Source organism: Trichosurus vulpecula, chromosome 3 (genome assembly GCF_011100635.1).
Source record: "Trichosurus vulpecula isolate mTriVul1 chromosome 3, mTriVul1.pri, whole genome shotgun sequence".
Taxonomy (NCBI): domain Eukaryota; kingdom Metazoa; phylum Chordata; class Mammalia; order Diprotodontia; family Phalangeridae; genus Trichosurus; species Trichosurus vulpecula.
Genome location: NC_050575.1, coordinates 143,624,557 through 143,648,594, shown reverse-complemented (window position 1 = coordinate 143,648,594; position 24,038 = coordinate 143,624,557). Strand labels below are relative to the sequence as shown.

The 24,038-nt window shown below is 41.1% G+C and overlaps 1 protein-coding gene across 1 annotated transcript in view; it reads left to right on the top strand.

The window, feature by feature from the left end:
• MYLK3 (myosin light chain kinase 3) overlaps positions 1–24,038 on the top strand; it is a 52,454-nt gene that overhangs the window by 22,872 nt on the left and 5,544 nt on the right. Inside the window, 5 exon segments of the mRNA XM_036752751.1 lie at positions 2,258–2,351; positions 6,501–6,610; positions 9,443–9,584; positions 15,364–15,434; positions 23,233–23,361. Of these exon segments, the coding sequence (XP_036608646.1) occupies positions 2,258–2,351; positions 6,501–6,610; positions 9,443–9,584; positions 15,364–15,434; positions 23,233–23,361 (546 nt within the window).

Sequence of the window (24,038 nt, the reverse complement as noted above, 5' to 3'; positions counted from 1 at the left end):
TTGTTTTATGGAGGAAGAAGGTGAGGCTAAGAGTGAAGTAATTTGCCTCTAAAAATGCATAAGTAGTCTAACAGTGATTACCCTGGCCCATACTGACTGAAGGAGGATAGGGATGTTACATTTTACCTTTTATCCAGGTTTTTCCAATACCCTAAAGGGTAATGGTTCACTCAATTTTAGGTGGTCCCCTATTTCATTTAACCACTTAACAGTCGGAATAGCTTTTACAAAATAGCTTTACTTCAAAGGCACAAAAAGAACAAATATACAAACACTACTCCCCCCTCCCCCAATATGCTGGGGCATAATCTCTGCCCCCCTCCATACCATCTCAGTTTTTGGAGAAGAGGGGGGCATTAGGTTTAGAGCTTTAACTCAATTCCTATGTAATACAGTTGCACCAAGTTCAAGTCCAAAGTCCCCCTGGGCTTGAGCCTGGAGACCCCTGTCTTGTTAGGGTTTCCTTGCTGAGCCGGCTGTAACATTTGGCCTAGAATTCTGCCTCCAAGGTCACCACGACTCATGTCTACATCTAGGGACACCGTTGCTTGTGCCTAGAACTGAATAGGACAAAGACCAGAGCCAGACTCAGCCTTATTCTTGGGGCTACTGGGCCTATCAGTAGAGAGGGAAAGACAATCCTTCTGTCAACCAGCTCTGTTCATAGTGTTCATATTGTGAGTAAATAGGACCTTCACCTTCTTTGATGCCACCAGAAAGAGAGAATGTCTGAGTCTGGTAGCGTGAAAGATAAAAACTGTTCTGGCTACACAGTCAACGGAAAGAAGCTATTCCCACACAGAATGTTTTCTCCTAGAAGCAGGTCCCTGCCATCTTCCACATGGATACCACCAGCTTAGGTGATTTGGGTATGTACAAAGCAAAGCCCTGTTACAGTAGGAAATGATAGAACTGGGATTTGAACTAGGTCCCATGACTCCAAATCCAATGTTCTTTCCACTATGCATTGTTCAGGAGATAATGAAAACATATTAGACTAATAATAACCAGGAGTCCTGAGTTCTAGTTATGATTCTTCCATTAAGTGGCGGTGATCTTGGGGCACTTAGTCCTTTTGACCACTGTAAAGTAAGGATGTTCATGAGATGACAGAGTTGGAAGGGATGTAGGTGACCATCTAGTCCAGACCCTTTAACGTATCGATCAGAAGTTCCCAAACTTATTTGGCCTACCACCCCCTTTTCAAAAAAAAAAAAAATTACTCAGCGATCTCTGGAAATCTACTTTCTTTAACCCTTTAATGTTATTTTTTTTTGAAATTTGCATCATTTCAAAAAAATATAACGTATTTTTTTAAAATGATGCATCTTAAATTTAATAATTTATTGTAAATTTGTGAGTTTTTTCCTGCATTGAGATTTTGATGATGCAGCATTGTGTCATGTAACTGTATAGTACCATATTATAAACAAGTCATTACATGCACATATTCTTCCTGATGCATGCTGAACTTCCCAACAATGCGCAAAATGCTTGCCTGCCAACACTTGCTTGTTAAGACCTGTTGCTGGGTTTGACCAGTGATGGATTATAACTTTCATTTTGTGTGTTTATTTGGAAAATAACGTAATCACTATGACTTTAACTGTTACACAATAGATGAAACATGTGCGAAAGATTTATCATAATTTTCTCATCTTCTCTTTTTTCCTTGTGCTTCCACCATCCCCTTATTTTTGTTCACTGCCCTCCAATTGCACCCAAGGCTACTACCACCCCCCTGGATCATTCTAACACCTCCAGGGGACGGTATCACCCACTTTGGGGATGTATGTAAGAAACTAGGCCCAAAGATCAGGTAACTTGCCGACGGTCATACAGGAGCCAGAATTTGAACCCAGGTCCTCTGACTTCAGATCCAATTTCATTTTCTCTGTAACACACTGCCCAGGAGACAATGGAAGGCACACTAGACTGAAGGTCAGGAGTCCTGGGTTGAAAGTCATGGTTCTTCCAGCAATATGATCTTGGGCAAGATAATTAACTCTACCAGGGTCTTTTCAAAGGTCTCTTCCAGCACTCAATCCTACACCTATGATCTTCTAATAGCACAGTTTTACATAGGACCTGCCTCCATAAGATTATATCCATTTAGATTCTCAGCTTTTCTGTTCCCCAATTGCCTGACCTACCATTCGCATGGATGGCTAAGATTTAGGATTACTTTGACTCTGAGTTGAAGGATGTTGTATCAACTCCGAGGGCTCTCAGCCTTCTGTGCTTGGTATCTCCACAGGGGAAGATTTGGTCAAGTCCACAAGTGTATTGAGAAGTCCACTGGTCTCTCTCTGGCAGCCAAGATCATCAAAGTAAAGAGTGCCAAGGACCGGGTAAGGAGCCAGCTCTAAACCAAGCCCCTTCTTACCTCTGGCCCAGCAGCAGAGCTGGAATTCGAACCTACAGCCCTAGAGTCCAAATCCAGTGCTCTTTCTGTTGTGGCCTCTCGATACAAACTCCTCTGTTTAGTGTTTAAAACCCTTTACAACCTGGCCCCTGCCTACCTTTCCAAGGTTATTGTCCATTTGTCCCCATCATGTGCATTACATCCCAGCCAGACTGGCTTTCTTACCATTCCTCAGATGTGGCGTTCTGTCTGCCTCCTGTTGGGTATGTCATAGTGGGGCTTCCTTTGGTGTGTGGGTTAGACTAGATGGCTGCTGAGGTACCTTCTAATGCTCAGAGTCTGTGATTCTGTCAATTTACATGGGACACAGCTGGGAGGGATAGTTAATGAATTGTAGGAGAGGGTGCCGAAAGATCTTGTTACATTAGGATGACTATTTGGCTGAGTTTAATACGATGAAATTTATTAGGAAAACATTTTTTAAATGTTTTAAATTTAAAAAAATCAATACTAATATTAGAATTAGCTAACATATATCGCTTACTATGTGCTAAGCAGTATGCAAAGCGCTTTACAATTATTATCATCTCATTTGAGCCTCACAATAACCCTGGGAAGTCGGTGCTATTATTATCCCCATTTTACAGAATTGGAAACCGAGGCAGACAGAGGTTAAGTGACTTGTTCATGGTCTCACAGCTGCTAACTGTCTCAAGGTGGATTTGAGTTTTAAGTCTTCCTGACTCTAGGCCCGGTGCTCTGTGCACTATGGCGCCACCTAGTGGTTCTTCAAGTAACAGAACATTTAGTGTTTTATTTAGCAAAAGCAGAAGCAAATGAATTAAAAAATAAACAAAAATTATTCTAAATTCTAAAAATTCTAAAAATAATTCTAAATTCGGGAACCGTTGGAATGCCTGCTACCCTTTAGTTGTGCTTTAATAGCATAAATTTAAAGTCTTACAGAGAAATTTTAAAAATCAATTTATAAGTACAAGATGGTAGCTGCATGGATGAAAAGTTCCTCTTAAAAGGATATAAAGTTCTTGGTGAAGTACAAGCTCAGTATGACTCTGCAGGGTGACGTGGTTGCCACAAAAGTGAATGTCATCTTAGGTGCATTGATAATGGCGTAATGTCCAGAATGAGGGACGCAGTAATCCTGCTTACTATGCAGGTAGGTGGTGCAGCGGGTAGTATGTGGGACTTGGAATAAGGAAAACCTGAGTTAAAATCCTGCCCAAACATTTACTACCTGTATGACCTTGGGCAAATCACTTAACTTCTCTTTGCCTCGGTTTCCTCATAATAGCATCTACCTTGCAGGATTATTGTAAGGTTCAAATGACAGCTTCGTAAAGTGTTTTGCAAACTTTAGGGTACTATATAAATTTTAGTTGTAGCCTTGCTCGGGCCACGTAGGAAGTACTCTGTTTGATTCTGGGTGTTGCTTTTAAGTAAAGACACTGATAATCTAGGGGGCATGGAGAGGAGAGCATTGAAAATGGTGAAGAGTCTTGACGTCATGTCATAATTAGACCACTGGGGTGACGGGAGATTTAGCCTAGAATATAATAGTGTCAAACTCAGATGGAAAAGGGGCTGATGAACCATACGTAAGGATCCCCATGGGCTGCAAAATGGCTTAGAAAACCACATGTCCGTATTATCTATATACTTTATTGTATTTTTATTTATTTTGGTAAATATTTCCCTCTTACACTTTGATCTGATTTGAGCCACGTTTTGACGCTTCTGACCGAGAGGACAGAAGATGTTTGGGGCCATCAGTGATGTCTTGAAGTATTTGAGGGGCTGTCGTGTCTAAGAGCTACCATGTCTAAGATGGATTAGACTTATTCTACTTGGTTTCAGAGGGCAGAACTAGCAGCAATATATGGCAGGCACAGAGAGGCAGATTTTGGTGCTGGATAAGGAAAAATTCCCAATAATCAGAGCAGTCAGAAAAGTGGAATGGGCTAGCTCAGGGCATTGTAGGCTTCCATTTGTTGGAGGTCTTCAAGTGAAGGCAAGATAAACCTTTGTCAGTCAATCAACAAGCATTTATTAAGTACTTACTATGTGCCAGGCACTGTGCTAAGCTGTAGGGATCCAAAGAAAGGCAACCCTTTCCTCAAAACCTCCCCCCTCCACCGCCAGGAAACCAGTCTCTATTCTCAAAAGACTCACAGTCTAAGGGCGAGAGACAAATATGCGAACAGCTCCATACAAACAAGATATATACAGGATACACTGGAAGTAAGCTCAGAGGGAAGGCCCAGCATTAAGGGGGACTGGAAAAGGCTTCTTGAAGAAGGCGGGATTTGGGTAGTTGTTGTCCTTCGGTTTTGAAGAGGACCAAAATGACATTGCTATGTTGGGGTTAAGGTACGGTGTATCCGACGGTGGCTGACCAGACCAATATGAGGTCGGAAGGCTCTAACACAGGTCAGGCGCAAATAGTCCCTGTGAACAGTTGGGTTGGATTCTCTAAATTTATGCCCTGAGACTCAAGGGAAGCCAGGGAAGCCAAGGGTCAGAGAGGAAGAGGGCAAGCATTCCAGGCACGGGACACAGCTGGTAAAAGGCCTGGAGTCAAAATCAGGAGATGCTTTTGTCTTGGGTGAGGAGCAGCAATAGGACCAGAGACACTGGATTATAGGGCTTTCTTACTCATTTAAAAGATCTGGATCAAAAGAAAATGGGAATCCAGAAATGAAAGTGACTGTACTAACTTGTGAACCCTGAACCAAATTGTAATGTTGACTGATTATTTTTTTTAATTGAAATATGTATGATCTGGATCAAGGCTTTTTTTTTGGGGGGGGGAGGCAAAAAACCACAACTGAATTATATAGTTTGAATAGGAACCAAGTCTATGTATTTTAAAAGAATTGAACTGGAATAAAAGTGAGGCTCTCCATATTTTCCAAATCATAGAATGGGGCAGTATTGTGCAGTGGAATGAATATTGTTTGGAGTCAGAGGATCTGGGTTTGAATCCCAGTTCTGCCACACTTACTGTGTGACTTTGAACAAATCACCCACCTCCCTGGGCCTTGGCTGCCTTGTCTTTAAAATGAGGGGGGTGACTAAATAATCTCTAAGGTCCCTTCCAACACTGAACCTATGACTCATTGTTTGAGTCCCTATACCTCTCTGCTGGGGCAGCTAGGAATTTCAGTAAATAGAGCACCAGGCCTGTACTCAGGAAGTTCAAATCTAGCCTCAGACACTTACCAGCTGTGTGACCCTGGGCAAGTCGCTTAACCCTGTTTGCCTCAGTTTCCTCATCTGTAAAATGAGCTGGAGAAGGAAATGGCAAGCCACTCCAGTATCTTTGCCAAGAAAACCCAAGATTGTGTCACAAAGAGTTGGACATGACTGAAAACAACTGAACAGCAGCAATAACCTCTCTGCCACTCTGACGAGGAGAATGATGGACAAGGGTAGCATTGACCTTTGTCACATATGTAGTTGAGAGAGGAGTCTTTTGACAGATGGTATGAAATAACAGCTGCTTACTGAGTAATACCCTCACAGTATATGCCATCAGGTTTAGAAATGTGTCTGTCACAGGTTGAAAGTATTTTGGACTGGCAGCTAGGTGGCATAGTAGATGGAGCACCAGCCCTGGAGTCAAGAAAACCTGAGTTCAAAATCCGGGCCTTAGACACTTACTAGCTGTGTGACTCTGGGCAATTTACTTAACCCCGTTTGCCCTCCCCCTCAAAAAAAGGAAATATTTGGGAAACATTCACCTAGTCATACGTCTTGGGGGTCTCTTTACTCTGACCAGGTAGAAGGAAGTATCTTAGACAAAGAGTTAATAAATATAAATTCTTGTCCTGGCTCTACTAGTAAACTGTCTGCGTGGCCTTGGTCAAGTCACTCTCTGAGTCTCCTCTCTAAAGGGAGGGGCATTGGACTTAGGTAACTTATGCTCTCTTCCAGATCTTAACAGTCTAGTAGTCTCTAACAAAGGGGAAAGGAGACCTAGAACAAGAAAAAGGAAAGCAGGAGGGTGTGTGTGTGTGTGTGTGTGTGTGTGTGTGTTGGGAAATAGGGATTTTTTTCAACAGTGCTCTAGCATATCATCTCTAACCCCCTATTCCAATAATGCCTCTCTCCCCAGGAGGAAGTGAAGAATGAAATCAACATCATGAACCAGCTCAGCCACGTGAATCTGATCCAGCTCTATGATGCCTTTGAGAGCAAAAACAGCTTTACTTTGGTCATGGAATAGTGAGTGTGACCCCCAGGGGGGAAGTGGGGTGATGGGGCAGAAGTTCGGGGAAAACATTGTGTTCTCATGGGCACAGCCAATGTTTTCAAGGCAGAACTCCACTTTGTCTCGATAATTCTTGAATTAAGGGACTCAGCAGCATGATCTGGAGTGAAGGTGTCAGATAAGCAGCCCTGGGCATACCACAGCAACTCTCCCAAGTGCCACCTGAACCCAATTAACCCTTCGTTTCTTTTTTAAAGCATTTAAAATTATATCCTTTGTTTTTACAATAACTTCATTTATGAATAGATCCTTCCCCCACCCCCAGTGGGTGAGTCCTCCCTTATAACAAAGAATTAATCAATAAACATTTATTAAACACCTACAGTGTAACTGGGAAATATTTGACAAAACAAACAAAAATACAGTAAAACATAGATGATGTTAACATGTGGTTTTCTAAGTCAATATGTACCCACCCAGATCTTTAGGTAAATTTTGGTGGCTTCTGCTTCTATTTGAGTTTGACCTCACTGGTCCAGAGGAAGGTCAATGGATTTCAAGGTAGAGGACATAGGTTCAGACTCCTGGTGTGATTCTCTATGTGAAGTTGGGCATGTCATTTCATTTCTCTGTGCCTCGATTTCCTCATCTATAAAATGAAGGGGTTGGACTAGCTGTAAGGGAGGAACAAAATACTATGAAGTTTAAAGGAAGGGAGAGATGACTTACACTGAGATGGTAACAGCACAGCAAATAGAAGATGGCGTTCAAGCTGGGTCTTGAAGGATGGCTAGTATTTTAATAGGCATAAAGAAGGGTTATTCTAGGTATCAGAAAGAATAAGCAAAGACGTGGAAGAAATTCATGGGGCATATTAGGAAAATGATGAGTAGTTCAGTTTTGCTGAAGCAGAGAGATTATACTAAAGCGGTGGTGCAAGGTAGGTTTGGAAAGATAAGTTGGAGGCATATCATGGAAAATGCCTTGAATGCCAGGATCAGGAGTATGGGTTTTATCCTAGAGGCAGCTAAGAGCCATTGAAGATTTTGATCCCAGGGGTCACGTGTTCAGACCCATGATTTAAGAAGGCCCTTGATTTTCCTTTTGCTCTGCCCTACTTGCTTTGTGAAGCAGCTAGGTGGTTCAGTGGGTGGAGCCCTGGGTCTGGAGATAGGAAGACCTGAGATCTACCCTCAGACATTTACTAGCTCTGTGACCCTGGACAAGTCATTTAACCCTGTTTGCCTCAGTTTCCTCATCTGTCAAGTGAGCTGGGGAAGGAAATAGCAAACCCCTTCAGTGTGGCAAACCCTATGGACAGTGCTACGGTCCGCAGGATCACAAAGAATCTGACCCGACTGAATGACTTCATGGCAGCAACTTGCTGCATGCTGTAGGCCAAGTTTTCCTTCATCTCTGCGCCCTTGGCGTCAGGCTTTATAAACAGGGTTTGATGAGTAATTGTTGGTAAAGCTCCTTCAGGCAGAACTAGATCAGAAAGTTTTATTAAAGGAAATGCTAGATGATTTGTGATTTCCAGGGTCAGAAAGAACTTGGATAACCAACATGTCTTGATAATACAAAAGCTCTTTGGATGGTTGCTCACGATTGTTTCCACGTCCAGTTTCTCAGAGTGAATCGGTTTGAATTGTTTCTCTTCTCTCTTTTCACCTACTCCTATTTTGACCAGAAGACAGTAGGAGAGACAGAAACAAGAGGAAAGATCCTGGTGACTGTTACAGACTCCAGGGTCAGCTCCTGAATGATGGAGATTAAAACCTGGGGATTGTGTGGGAGAAGTGAGGGCTGATGCTCAGTTTATAGGATTCAAAGCTGCAGAAGACCTTAGAAATCACTTAGACCAAACCCTTTGCTTCTTTTTAAAAGCATTTTAAATTATATCTTTTGTTTTTACAGTAACCTCATTTATGAATAGAACCCTCTCCTATCCCCTAGTGGGATGAGTAACAAAGAATCAATCAATTAATAAACATGTATTAAACACCTACTTTGTGCCAGGCACTGTGCTAAGTGCTCGGGATACAAAAAAAAGGCAACAGACAGTCTCTAATCCTCAAGGAACTTAGAATCTACAAGAAATGAAAAAAGAAAGAGAAAAAAGAAAGTAGTTCCAGGAAAACCAACCAATATAATTAGCTGAATCTTACAAGGTGTGTAATAATTCTCACCCAGAGTCTCCCACCTCTGCAAAGAAGGAAGGTGAATTTTCTCAACTCTTCTCCAAGGCCAAACTTCTTGCTTATTATAAGTATATACTCTTTTTTTGTTGTTGTTCTTTCCATTTATATAATTGTAGTCATCGGGTATATTGCATATTGTTCCGCTTACTTCATTCCATATCAGTCTTAGGCCTCTTTGAATTCTTCATATTAAAAGTATTCTATTATCTTCATGTATGTCCATTTTTTAACCATTCCCCAACTGATGAGTATCTGTTTTGTTTTGCTACCACACAAAAAAGTGCTGCTATCAGTATTTTGGAATGTATGGGACTTTTCTTTCTGTCTTTGCTTCTTGGCAACTCTCTTGTTTCATAAGGGAGGAAACCAGAGCCAAGAGAGGGGCAGAGTTGCTCATAGTCTCAGAGGTCGATTCAAACTCAGGTCTTCTGATCAAATTCACTTAATGCAGTGCCCAGCACATAGTAGGCACTTAACAAATGCTTCTTTTTCTCCTGTAGCCTTTTGACCTCCAAATATAGCACTCTTTCAGTCACAAACCACATTGTTATTGGATCTTTTGGCTTAAGTGGAAAGACAAGAATGATCACAACAGAATCCCCCTAGGAACTCACTGACATACCCTCTTCTTGCTTGAACTTGCAGTGTTGATGGTGGTGAGCTATTTGACCGGATCACAGATGAGAAGTACCACCTAACAGAGCTGGATGCCGTCCTATTCACCAAACAGATCTGTGAGGGCCTTCACTACCTGCACCAGCATTACATTCTGCACTTGGACCTGAAGGTCAGTGAGGACTGATCCTAGAACCACAGGCTGTTGGAGTTGGCTGGCAATTAAATTATCCTAGAATGTCAATGCTAGAAAGCACCTTGGGGCCATCTAACCTAACCCCCTCCTTTTACCTAGCAGGACATTGAGAGGATAAAGGATTTGCCCAAATTTACATAGCTAACTGATATCAGGGCACAGATTAGAACACACATGTCCCAACCCCTCAGTCTTTCCAGTACACCTCAATATGCTTGGAATCTTGGTCTGGCTTCTTGGGTGCTACTTTGGCAGAAGAAAACTCTTTACTCTGTATTTTGGGCACAAGCTAGCCTTTTATTAATTTAAATGAAACTAATTCTAAACATTTCTGCTTTGGGAAAGATCGTAAGATGGCAGTTACTGGATGCAGCTGTTAATCTTTCTTGGGGTTGTAATTTATAATATCCTCAAATAATAGACAAGATTTCACAGTTCAGACTGAGCAAGGGTTCAGAGTGTAGGTAACAGATCAGCTGATGGTCTGCTTCAGCATTTTGAACAAGTCACTTGAAATGTTAAGGAATCCTAGAGAATCATTTCCTAAACCAATCAGCCTGATCAAAGGTAGCTATAAGCAGGGACCTCACCTAGACTAAAGTACTAGTATTATAGCTCTAAGCCTGGTTACTCCCCTTAATCCATTTTCAGGACCTTAGAATTTATTCTAAACATTTTACAGTTTCCTAACAGAAAGGTGATTGTTGTGTTTGTCCTTGTTCTTGAAGAGGACCATGACATCGGGGAAATGGTGACGTGACTTGCAGTTGGCTTTGATTTGAGCGAGAGAGGGCTAGGCAAGGTCACCAGCCTCACTTTCTCCTCCAGAGCCATCTGGGTCCAGTGGCCAGATATTCACCAGGGCTACTGAAGATGACCCGATAGGCTATTGAAAAAGGAGGAAAAGGGATTTAGTGAAAGGCATTGCTTCCCTAAAAGTTAGAAAGAATGAAGTCTTAAGATCCTGACTCAGATTGTATTAGCTATTTCTGTGAGCCAAATAAACTAGTAACAGTAATAACAATTAGCCTTCATATAGCTTTTTAAGGTTCACAGAGCACGTTACCTGTATTATCTCATTTGATCCCAATGAAAACCCTGGGAAGTAGATGCTGTCATCATCCTCATTTCATAGATGAGGAAACTGTGACTAGAAGAGGTTAAATGACTCGTCCAGGGTCACACAGTTCTGTATATAAGTATATGTTGTTGTTGGCGTTCGCTTGTATTCGATTCGATTCTTGGTGACCGCATTTGGGGTCCCCTTGGCAAAGACACTGGAGTGGTTTGCCATTTCCTTCTCCAGCTCATTTTACAGATGAGGTAACTGAGGCAGACAGGGTTAAGTGACTTGCCCAGGGTCACCCAGCTAATAAGTTTCTGGGGTTGGATTTGAACTCACAAAGATGAGTCTTCCTGATTCCAGACCCTGCCCTCTATCCACTGCATCGCCTAGCTGCCCATAAAAGTATATAAATATAAGTCAACAACAACAACAAATATACATCCTTGAGGCAGAATTTGAGCTCAGGTTTTCCAGATTCCAAGTACAGCACTGAATTAGGAAACCTTATTAACCATCATAATAAATAATGATAGTTAACATTTACATAGCACTTACTATGTGCCAGGCACTGTGCTAAACACTTCATAATTATCTCATTTGACCTTCCCTGGGAGGTAGGTATTGTTATGATCCCCATTTTACAGATGATTAAATGATTTGCCTGGAGCCACCCAGCTAGTTAAGTATCTGTGGCTGGATTTGAACTTAAGGCTTCTTGATTTTGGGTCCAGAGCTTTATTCACTGTGCCACCCAGCTACCTCATTTCTTATTTCCAGGCTAGTCAGATTTCAGGTCATTATCTTCCCTCTGGGAAAGGATTTAGGAGTCCTGCTAACCCCCACATAGCCAGTAGCTTTGGATCTTTTAGGTTGTAGACCACAGTGCACTTGGCTGGCTGAGCCCTATTGAATAAAAAAACAAATCAATTTTGCTTGATCGAGGGAGAGAGAAAGTTATTTATGAGGGCTAGCACATGCGTGGACCTAGGGGGAGATTCCTAGCCCAGTAGAAACATAAACCTTTCCATAACTTCTATAAACTGAGAATGTAATTCTTAATAGTAACCCTAAAGAGCCAGGCACGTAAGCATTCCTAAAAATAAGAGAGAATTAGAAGACCTCTTCTGGAGGGAAGAAGGGAGTGAAAGAGAAGGCAGTGGAGAGAAGTAGAGAGTTCCCTCTATCTCTGTGCCTTCACCCACCAGAAAGGGAGGGAACAGAGCTGCTGTTTGCTGCTGTGCCCACCTTGAGAAACCCAAAGAATGAATCCTCAGGAAAGCCATAGTATCTTTAAGCTGAGCCAATTACTTAGGGACGACTAAGACCTGTATACTTTGGACACATCACTTATTCTCTCTGGGCTCTAGTTTCCTCATCTGGATAAGAAGAAAGCCTTGGAGGTTCTTTCCAACTCTAAATCTATGATCCGACTTCTGATCTAATGAGATCTCATGTCATTACCTTCCTTCTGTAGCCTGCTGCTCAGCCCCATCCAAACCTGCCAAGGGTTAGAGGCAACATCACATCTTCTGCATTCTTAGCTAGATGCCAGACCTGAAGGCCAGTGGAGGTATACCCCTTTCAAGGGACTGACCAGTCAGTACTGAGCCAGGGATGGTCAACCCTGTTAACAACAGAAGACCACGATCCAGCCTTATCCACTTTCCTATTGAAGAGGGGGAAGGGAGAAGTTATTATGCTCCCGCTTCTGACAGGGGAGCTGTCAATAAGGCGTCAATTCATAATTAAGATATTACCAAGAAGGTGGATAGAGTTCCAGGCTTGGAACCTGAGTTTAAATCTGACCTCAGACACTTAGTAAGGGGGTGACTCTGGGCAAGTCACTTAACCCTGTTTGCCTCAGTTTCCTCATCTTTATGAGCTGGAGAAGGAAATGGCAAACTACTGTGGTATCTTTGCCAAGAAAACCCTGAATGCGGTCATGAAAAGCTGGACACATGATGGAGACATCTGAACAATGACCATAACAACAAGGATGACTAAGGCCATGTAGGGAGAAGGGAGCGTTCTTAACCCGGGTTCCAGTCTCGGCCCTTGTCACTAACTAGCAGGTTGCTCTATGAGGGGGCGGTTAGTGAGTGGATCCCGGAGATGGCTAGAGCCCTGTTTTATTCATTGTTCAGAACTCTGCAGGGAGTGTGGTAGGGAGCTGACTCTACTCCTGAGAGACAAAGCAAAGATTACTCTCTTAAAGAGAGGAGACTCTGGATGCTAACTGGCTAAACATGCTAAGATGATTAAAAAAAAAAGAAGAAGAAGGTTTTAGTCCAGCCCTGGCCCCATTCCTAGTCCCTCTGGCCCTACCTGAGAAATTCCGACTTCTTCAGATTCTCCACATTCCAGAGATATCTGTGTCTTCAGAGCTCTAGTTTCCCAGAAAACATTCTGGGCTGAAAGGGGGAAGGGAAGGGAATAAGCATTTATTGAGTTCCTCCTGTGTGCCAAGCACTGGGCCTAAGCACTTTACAAATATTATCTCCTTTCAGCCTCACAACAATCCTGACAGGTAGGTGCTATTATTATGCTCACGTTACAGTCTGTTTCGACTTGCCCAGACTCACACAGCTAATAAATGTTTGAGGCTTTATTTGAACTCAGATCCTTGACCCAAAATGGGGTCATGGAGAGTCAGGGACACCATTGAAAGGAATGAACACTTCCTGACTCCAGGCCCAGTGCTATATGTACCTAGCTGCCCTCTAGGAGAAGGGATGATTGACTAGAAGTGGCTTAGAAGCCACTTCACTCAATGCAGACTGCAAGAAGTTTGCTGCTGTTCAGAATTTTGGTCTACATAACCCTTTAAAATAGGAGTCAACAAATGATGGCCCTAGAGACAAATTTGCTGGTTTGTTTTTTTAAAGCTCCAGTTAAATAAATACAATTTTCTAATTTTTAAAATAAGTTTATTTTTAAATAAAATTTTTAAATTTTTAAAATAAATTTATTTTAAAATATTTTTAAATTATTAAATCGAATTATTAAAATATTTAAAAGTATTTTTAAAATAAGTTTTTAAAAATAAATTTATTTTGAATCTTAAGGGCCTAACAAAAAGACGTGGAATATAAAAAAAACAAACAGCTTGGTAGATTTTTTTTTTGGTTGTTGTTCAGTTGTGTCTCACTCCCCATGACCCCATTTGGGCTTTTTTGGGCAAAGATACTGGGGCAGTTTGCCATTTACTTCTCCAGCTCATTTTACAGATGAGGAAACTGAGGCGCACAGGGTTAAATGACTTGCCCAGGGTTACACAGCTAGTAAATGTCTGAGGCCAGATTTGAACTCAGAAAGAGGAGTCTTCCTGACTCCAGGCCTGGTGCTCTGTGTGCCATAGTTTGCCTTGTTACTTTCAGTCATATTGGATTGGTGACTGCATGGACCACAGCAATGCCAGGCCCTTTTTTCTTCCATTATCTCCTGAAGTCTGCACAAGCTAATGTTTGTTGCTTCCATGACACTATTTATCCATCTCAGCCTCTGCTCTGCCCTTTCTCATTTTGCCTTCAGTCTTTCAGGTAAACAACAGTTCTACCCCTTTTTGGTCTCAGAACCCTATGAACCCTTTGACAAAGAAATATTTGCTCCAAAAGTATAAAACAAATATATAAACAGCTTAGCATAGTTCCTATAAGCAAATGGTCTAGGTCGAGTTGAATGCCAGACAACAATATGAACGTTTATACTAGATGGTATCATTCTGATGATGACAGCTCTCACTTTAAAAGTTCTGTTCTTACTTTTACAAAACTCACTAATGCAGAACCTATCTGTACATCAGCACGTATGTACAGAGAATTCAATAACATGAAAAGTATCGGTTAAGCAATCAGCAAATGAAGTTTGCAAAATCCCCACAATGGCACTGACTTGTACAGTACAAAGCAAGCTATAAAACAAATATAGCTTGGTTCCTTCTTCTAGTATAAAATCCCAGTTCCAAGTCCTAAACCCCACCCCTAGGTCTTGAGTCCCACACACCCTGGCTTCTGAGGGCTTCTCTGCCAGGCTGGCTGGCTGCAACATCTCCCCTAGAATACTGGACCTTGTCCAAGATTGCCTTGACTCTGGTTCCTAGGTCAACCACCTGGTAAGGGGACATGGTAGGGAACTCAGAGCCTCCTCGTTAGACCATCTGAGCAATTTACACTCTTAAAAATTATTAAGCCCCCCTGCCCCCAAAGAGCTTTTGTTTATGTGGACTACATATATTTTATGGTGTGCTGTGCTGGGGATAGTTTGAACTAGCTTGGGAGAAGCAATTGTTAAACTTTCAGTGTGAGCATCTATACCTCTGAAATCTGCAAATGTCACACATGAGGGATTGATTTATCGTTTTATTGATTGTCAAGACTTAAAAAAGTGATGGAGAAAATATTACTATAGTGCAGGTTAAAGTTAAAAGTGTGTTGCAGGTATATTTAGTTTTCTGAGAGCTGATTACCAGCACACTACTGACTTTATCTATTGACATTCACTGTATTAGAAATTAAAATATATCAGCAGTAGCATGAAAAGTTTTGATCTTGCAGACCCCTGAAAGGGTGAGTTCCCCAAACTGCTGCCTGCTGTTTTGTGTAGCAGATCGGTTAAGTAGCCCCTACTGAGTGTTTCATTCACCAGAGAAATAACAGCCATCTGTCAAAGTCTCTTCTTGGTCTTTCCTAGCCGGAGAACATACTATGTGTAAATCAGATGGGAAACCAAATTAAAATCATCGATTTTGGGCTGGCCAGAAGGTAAGACCATTTCACCTTTGCATATCAAATCAATTTAACAATTGTTCTTAAGCACCCATAATGTTTAAGGCTCTGGGTGAGGTAGTAGAACTAAAGAAAAAAAAAAAGAGAAACTTTTCTCTGTTTGAACTGAACTGCTTAAACATAAACAAAACATTTATTTGTTCGCTCTATCTTCTGGTCCCTGGCTACCTTTGTCCCCAGAATAGAAGATTGGCTTTATGTAAACAAATCTGCTCTTAACTGACCTAGTAGCCCCTTTATAAAAAGGTGAGGTCACGTGACATTTCACTTACTAGAATGAAAAAAAAGGAATACATGAAATATGATAAATGTAGTGTTTTGTAACTTTTAGGAACCCTCAAAAACCAAAAAATTTTATCTTAAATTTTAGCTTATTGCAAATTTAAGAAAACAACAATGCTAGGTGGCACAGTGAGTAGTGCACCGGCCCTGGAGTCAGGAGTACCTGAGTTCAAATCCAGCCTCAGACACTTGACACATTTACTAGCTAATGTGACCTTGGGCAAGTCACTTAACCACAATTGCCCTGCCTTCCCTCCTGCAAAAAAACAAAATTAGGTCTCCCTATCTTGCCCAGGCTAGAAGCAGGGATTAGTGACAGGTCCCATGCTACTAGTGACTGGCCTAGGTACTTTCTGGATCCCTCCTCCTGGGGGTCTCCCACTCCCAGGTGACTCGTCATATTAATATCTTTCTTAGTTCTGACACCAGCATAGCCCACTGTAGCTTAGCCATAGTCCAGCTGTAGCAGGGATTACAGGCTTGTGCCACCATGCTCAGCCTCAATTAAATTCAGAAAAACAGGAAACTCTTTACAAGGATGAAGAATATTTTTAAAAGGAATAAGGCAGAGGTAGAGGTGGAAGGATAAAAGGTAATGAATAGAGAAGAATTTCAGAATAAAAAATCATGAAAGTATCACAGTTAGAAGTGGTAAAGACAAATGTAGTGAATCTTAAAAGAACAAAAGTTGATGAGTGATGGTGGCCGAGGGAGATTTTGGAAGTGGTCATGAGGGTGATATCAATATGCCTGCTCCTGCTGGGTCAACAGGCAGAAGATGGAGGCCAGGAATGCAGTAAGGGCTAGAAGATAGAAAGTTCAAGATGAAAGGAAGTTTAAAAACAAAACATGGCTCCTGAAGACACAATGGAATGGAAATACATAGCAGCCTTGGGACTCAGGATGTATAGGGCTGGGGTGGTCAAACCAGAGGGAGAGGTGGATGAAGACGGTCTTCTACTTGGCAGTCAGAGCCTCAGAATAACAAATTATTTAGATAAAGTTTGGCCTTATCTGGCTCCAACCCCCATTTCCAGACTTTTCACACAGTTCCTCTTCCCAACCTCTAGGTTCTAGCCAAATCCACCCAGTTGTGGTTTCCCTTCCACCACATTCCATCTTCTATACATTTGGATAGGCTGTGCCCCTCCCTTTCCCCTCTTCTGCACTGGATTGCTCTTCTTCATTTCCACCTCTTTGAATATTTAGTTCCGCTCAGCTCAAGCCCTACCCACCTCCTATAAGATAAATATTCTTTATAAAGTGCTTAGTAGGTACTTTTAAAAAATGCTTATTTCCTTCCTTCTTTCCTTGTTAGTTCTCCCCTAGATATGAGTTTGTATTTATCTTGTATATATGTGTACATGTATTTTTTAAAAAAATTTACATACCTATATCCATAGGAAGGTAAGTAAGGAAACTCCTTGAGGTCTAGGACTGTTTCATTTCAGTATTTGTATCCTTGGCATCTAGCATAATGCACACAGCAGGTGCTTAATACATGCTTATTGAATCGAATTGAATTGTTGTTACCCCAGTGGCGTTGTTCATAGAGGGATCAGTTGACTCCATAAGGATTTAATTAATATTTTATTTTCCCCAGTTACATGTAAAAACAATTTTAACTTTCTTTTTTCAAATGTGGAATTCCAAATTCCCTCCCACCTTCCCCACTCCCCTTCATTGAGAAGGCAAGAAATTTGACATAGTTTCCCTATGTGTAGTCATGCAAAACACATTTCCACGTAAGTCATGCTGTGAAAGAAAACACAGACCAAAAAAAAAAAAACCCCATAAAAAAAAGAAAGTTAAGAAAAAGTATCTTTGATCTGCATTCAGGCTCCACCAGTTTTTTTCTCTGGAGATGGACAGCACTTTTCACCACAAGTCTTGGATCATTGTATTGCTGAGAATAGCTAAGTAATTCACAGTAGATAATCATACAGTATCACTGTTACTGTGCACAATGTCCTCCTGGTTCTGCTCATTTCACTTTGCATCAGTTCATGTAAGTCTTTCCAGGTTTTTCTGAGAGCATCCTGCTCATCATTTCTTAAAGCACAATAGTATTCCATCACAATCATACACAACAACTTGTTCAGCTCTCCATAAGGATCTGAGAGAATGTATGAACAAAGCACTAAGCTCTTGGTGGCAGACATCTATTTTCATATGCAAATACACAGGGTAATTACCACAGTTTGTTTATATTACAGTTGTACTTTGGATTAACTGTGTTTCCAAATCACTTCATAGGAAGAGAGGTGGGAGACAGCAAACCCAGGGGAGGCAGTTCAGTTTAATTCATTCATTCTTCATCAAACATATTAAGAATCTACGTGTGCGCAGGGGATTATGAAGGATAGAGATCCATAAGACATAGTCCCAGTCTTCAAGGAATTCATGAGCTCCTTGGAGAAATAACATATATATGCTTGAAAAATTAACTCAATTTATAAGATAATTCTTTCCTCCCTCCCTCAATCTCAAATTTCCTGAAACACTGTTTCTACTATATCACTCCCATGTTCAAAATTCTTTATTGACTCCTCCTTGCCAGAAAATAAAATGCAAATTTCCTAAATTAGGGCCTTCCATAATCTGTTTCCCACTGAACCATTCCAGGCTTTTCTCACCATTGATTCATCCTCTCATTCATTCCACCTTTTGGTCAAAGTGTACTATTGGCTTTTCTGTTCCCTACTCTTATCTGTAGGCTCCACCTTCCCCCTAAGCCTATAATATACACCCTTGCTTATGTTCACCTGTCCCATCCTTAATGATTTAAATCTCCAACCCAGCCCCTACAAAGCAATTTGTCATCTTTCTCAACTACCCTCCAACTCAATGGTTTTTCAAACTTTCCTGTTTTTTGTCCCATTTGGTTTTATTTTATTTTCAGTTCCAGATTCTTTCCCTCCTCCCATTCCTGCCCCACCCCTTGAGGAGGCAAGAAATACAAAAGCCATTACAAATATGAAGTCATACAAAACCAATTTCCACATAAGCCATGTTCTGAGAAGAAAAAAAAACTAGAAAAACAGAGAGGAAAATATGCCTCAGTCTGCTCTCCATCTGGATGGAGGTGGACAGCATTTTTTTTTTTTCATGAGTTCTTTGGAATGGTTGTGGGTCATTGGGTTGATCAGTTACAAAGTCTTTCACAGTTATTTATTTTTATAATACTACTATTACTGTGTAAATTGTTCCATTTACTTCACTTTATATCACCTCATATAAGTCCAGAATTCTCTAAAACCAATCCTTCATTATTTCTCACAGCACAATAGTTTTCCATCACATTCACATACCATAACTTGCTCAGCCATTCCTGAAATGATGGCCATCTCTTCAGTTTCTAATTCTTTGCTACCACAAAAAGAGTGGCTATAATTATTTTTGTCCATATGGGCTCTTTTCCTTTTTCTTTGATCTCTTTGGGTATAGTCGTAGTATTGTTGGGTCAAGGGGTATGCATAGTTTAATAGCTTTTGGGTTGTAATTTCAAATGGCTCTCTAGAATTGTTAGACTAGATCACAGTTCCACCAACAGTGCATTAGTGTATCTATTTTCCCACATCCTTTCTGCATTTGTCATTTTCTTTATCTATCATCTTAGTCAAATGGATGAGTGTGAAATTTTACCTCAGAGTTGTTTAATTTGCATTTCTCTAATTATTAGTGATTTAGAGCATTTTTTCCTGTGACTATTCATAGTTTGTATTTCTTCCTCTGAAAACTGCTTGTTCATATCCATTGACCATTTATCAATTAGGGAATGGCTCTTATTCTTATAAATTTGGCTCAGTTCCTTATATATTTGAGAAATGAAACCTTTATCAGAGAAACTTGCTGCAAAGACCCCCCCACCTCCCCCAGTTTCCTGCTTCTCTTCTAATTTTAGCTACATTGGTTTTGTTTGTGCAAAACCTTTTTAATTTTGTATAGTCAAAATTATCCATTTTATTTCCTGTGAACCTTTCTGTCTCATTTGGTTATGAGCTCTTCCCCTATCCATAGATCTGACAGGTAATTTCTTCCATGCTCTACTAATTTGATTATGTATCATCATTCATGTCTAAATCAGGTACCTGTTTTGAGCCTATCTTGCTATATGATGTGAGATGTTCATCTATCCTCATTTTCTGCCAGACTACTTTTCAGTTTTCTCAGAAGTTTTTGTCAAACAGTGAATTCTTGCCCTAGTAGCTCAGAACTTTGGGTTTATCAAATACTAGCTTGCTGTTCTTACTTGCTTCATGTACCTAATCTATTCCATTGATTAACCACTCTATTCTTTTATCCAGTACCAAATAGTTTTAATTATTACAATTTTGCAGTATAGTTTGAAATCTGGTAATGTTAGGATTTTCCCCTTGTCCAGTTTCTCCTTTTTTCAGTCTATCTTTTAAACAGCTGCCAAAATACCCTCCTAAAGCACAGGTCTGACCCTGTAAGTCCTTTGCTCAAAAATCTTGCCTCTAGGATAAAATGAAATCTCAGCTTAGCATTTAGAGGCCTTTCACAACCTGGCTCCAACTCTCTTTTTCAGATATTTTACATTCTTCCTCTTCATGTAGTTCTGCAGTTAAACCGGCTGTTCCCTAGACTCAACATTCTATCTTCTGTCACTTTCTACTGGTAGATCAGGGTCAACTACTTTGCTCCTGGCATCATGTAGCATGGGAGATCTTTGTAGGAAGTGGGCTTTTGTTCCTTCAATTTAACCCCAGATTTTTTGAATTTCAGAGCCTGGAAGACCTCAAAAAGTCTAGTCCAGTGGTGTTAAATTCAAATAAAAATGGGGGGGCCACCCAACTATAGGTACGGATCCCAGTGAGCAGCACTTTGACTTAGAAAATCATGTATCAACATGATATATGTTCTATTATGTTTTTATTTATTTTGTTAAATATTTCCCAATTACATTTTAATTTGGTTTGCTGGAGTGTTGCTGTGGCTGTAGGCCCTGTGTTTCACACAAGGGTTGTCTTAGTCCATCTCCCTGACTTTAGGCAGGACTACATTGAATCTTTACTAGATAGCTAAGGACTTCTTCTTATTAAACTTATTGATATCCTTAGTTTTTGCATCATCTTCATTTCCTAAAATATCCTTCTCCCCATCCTAATCCAGTAAGCTATCCCTTGCAACAAAATATTAAAAAAAACTGCTTGACAAAAGCAAACAGCATGCCAGCCTTCGTCCACATACTCATAGTCTCTCTTTTGTGTTAGGTATTGTTGTTGTGGTGGTTGTTCAGTTATTTCAGACCCCTTGTGATCCCATTTGGGGTTTTCTTGGCAAAGATACCGGAGTGGTCTGCCATTTCCTTCTCCACTGTGTTCCCATTTTACAGATAAGGAACTGAGGCAAATAAGAGTTAAGTGATTTACCCAGGGTCACACAGCTAGTGTCTGAGGTCAGATTTGAACTCAGATCTTCTCAACTCCAGGCCAGTGACCTATCCACTGTACCACACTGCACTACTTTGTATTAAGTAAGGGACTGTCAAAGACCACTGGGAATGTGATATCAGGGCCTGCCTTTGCTATCCACTGAGGTGTCTAAAAGCCTTCCTATAAGAGAAAACCTGAATCCCTCAGGCCAAGTCCATTCATCTGAGCCCTTTGTTGGTGACCCTGGAAGTTATTCAACAGAATAAGGAGAGGGATATGGCACAGTAATTACCAAAATACCTTAAGTTATCATTGGAATTCTTATAGATGGCTTCTTAGTAAAAATAAGACTAAATAAAATCCATTTTACATGTGAATATGAAATCCTAGCACAGTAAATGGAGGGTAGAAGGAGCTGCCTCCCTAGAGCATATTTCCATGCAGCTACTGCATTCAAATCCAGCCTCGGATGCTTACTAGCTGTGTGACCCTGGGCAAGTCACTTAACCCTGTTTGCCTCAGTTTCCTCATCTGTGAAATGAGCTGGAGAAGGAAATGGCAAACCGCTCCAGCATCCTTACCAGGAAAACCCCGGATGGGATGACGAAGACAGAATGAAACGACTGAACAACAATATTGGTGAGGAGGCAGTGGGTTCCCAGAAATGTTCACCCAGCATTGGAGTGGGAAGTCCCAGCTTGGGTGGGTAACCTAGGCAACCAGATTCCAGGGCCTGTCTCTGTGGGTTCTGGAAGGCTTTCTTTCCCTCTTGGCATCTGTCTTCTTAGCTGCTGAGTCTCTTAGCACAGCTCTGACTGGTTTACTCAAGAGGCAGGCCTGAGCAGTGGTCTCTTCCTTGTACATGCCCCCTCCTATGACAGATAGATATCTATAAACCCGGTATTATTAGAAAGTCCTTATGTTTAATAGGATTGTACATGTATAACCAAAATCAGATTGCGTGCTGTCTGGGGGAGGAGGGAGGGACGGAGAAGAAAAATGTGGGACTCAAGATCTTACAAAACTAACTTTACATTTAATTGGAAAAAATAAAATACTATTGAGGGGAAAAAAAATTAAGTCCTAGTCCTCAGAGCTTATGAGATACCAGCCTAGCAGAGAGTGCTTAACTCTGGGTTTTGGATGTTTGCCTCCAACAAGAAAATGCAGAGTGAGGAGGGAGTCAGGCAGAAAGGCTAAACGGCTTATTTACCCCAGGTCACATAGGTAGTGGTGAAGTAGAAGAGCCAGGAATTGAAACTAGGTCCTCCAACTTAAGGTTGTATCTCCTCCAAGAATTCTTCCCTAAATGATACTACCAACCCCAAGCACTCCAAAGCCCTTCAGTACTTTAAATAGTTTTAATCAATTGGAGGAACAACATCTAAAATAAAAACTGAATGCTATGAAATGATAATGACCAAGTTTGGCCCCAAAGGACATCAATAAGAATGTGCCTCCCCTACTTCTTCACAGAGGGGGGGCAGTACAGATGTTGGATGCTGCATTCAATGTCAAACTTTTTCAATGTGTTGGTTGTTATTCATCTTTCTTTCTTTGCCTTCCTTCCTTTCTCTTTCTTTCTTTCTCTCTTCCTTTCTTTCCTTCCTTCTCTCTCTTCTTTCTTTCTCTTTTTTTTTGTCATAGGAGATGACTCTTTTGAAAGGGGAAAGGATGGTATATACTGGGAAATGTAGCTGATATAAAAACAAAAAAAATGTCAATAAAATTTTATTTAAAGAGTTTTCACCTTAATGATTGACTGCTTGATTATTTGCAAATGGCATCTCTTCTGTCTCCCTAGCCAGAGCAAGCTCCCTCCATTCCCTTTGTGTCTCTCCCTTAGTATCCTCTGGCTCTGTATTCCCAGCCTCAGTGTGTGACCAAGTAGGTAAGGGGGTGAGAATATGTTATCACCTCCATGTTACAAAGGGTTCACACAGCAGTATCAAGCCAGTGTTGTTACCAGGGGAGTCTAGTAATGACCTAAACCCAGAGAGATCTCTCTAGTGTAATTTTTTCCTGTAGTACCCTTTATCTCTTCACAAACCCCTTTCTCAGAGCTCTAATGTTCCCCTGGACTCTGGCTACAGGTACAAGCCCCGGGAGAAGCTGAAAGTGAACTTTGGCACCCCAGAATTCCTGGCCCCTGAAGTGGTGAACTATGATTTTGTCTCCTTTCCTACCGACATGTGGAGTGTGGGTGTCATCACGTACATGTTGTAAGTAACTCAGGTTGGCCAGGCAGTAGTGTAGCAGTGATGAGAAAAACTCTACTCTGGGTTTGGCTATGCTTGCCACTTGCCTAATCCCCTAGATCTCTTTTTTTTTCACTGGGAAGAGGAAGTAGCTCTATGATGCAGTTGGTAGGAGATTTAAATCTCCAGACTAAATATCCTCAACTTCCTATGACCACAGACCTCTTGCTTTAGTTTGGAGAAGTTCTTTGCTCTCAATTCCAGGAAAGCTGTTTATCATTTTGTCACAGCTTGGGCCTTTTGGCCTTTTCCGTACTCTGTGTGTGCAGAAGGAGGGGACCTGGCTGAAACTCAGGCCTGGAAGGGAACCTTGGCAGCTTGGATCAATTTCCCATTTCTTTCTCTAGCATCCAACCATCTAAACTTGGAGATAATGAATACCAAGTTAATCAGGCTTCTGGGTACTAGGGCTTTTTGTGAAGAGACAGAATATTTTACCCAGGCTAGTTGCTTTACGGATATCTCCTGATATTTTTATTGGATCAAAGTACAGAAGATTAATTAAACATCTGAGGTTTGGGCCCAAATCAATTAATTGTGGTGGGAGATAGAAAGGGGGGGAGGGAACAGTACAAGATTGCTCCAAAGCATGTTGCACTGCTTCTGGATCTGTTCTTTCAATATCCATCGGGGTTCATGGC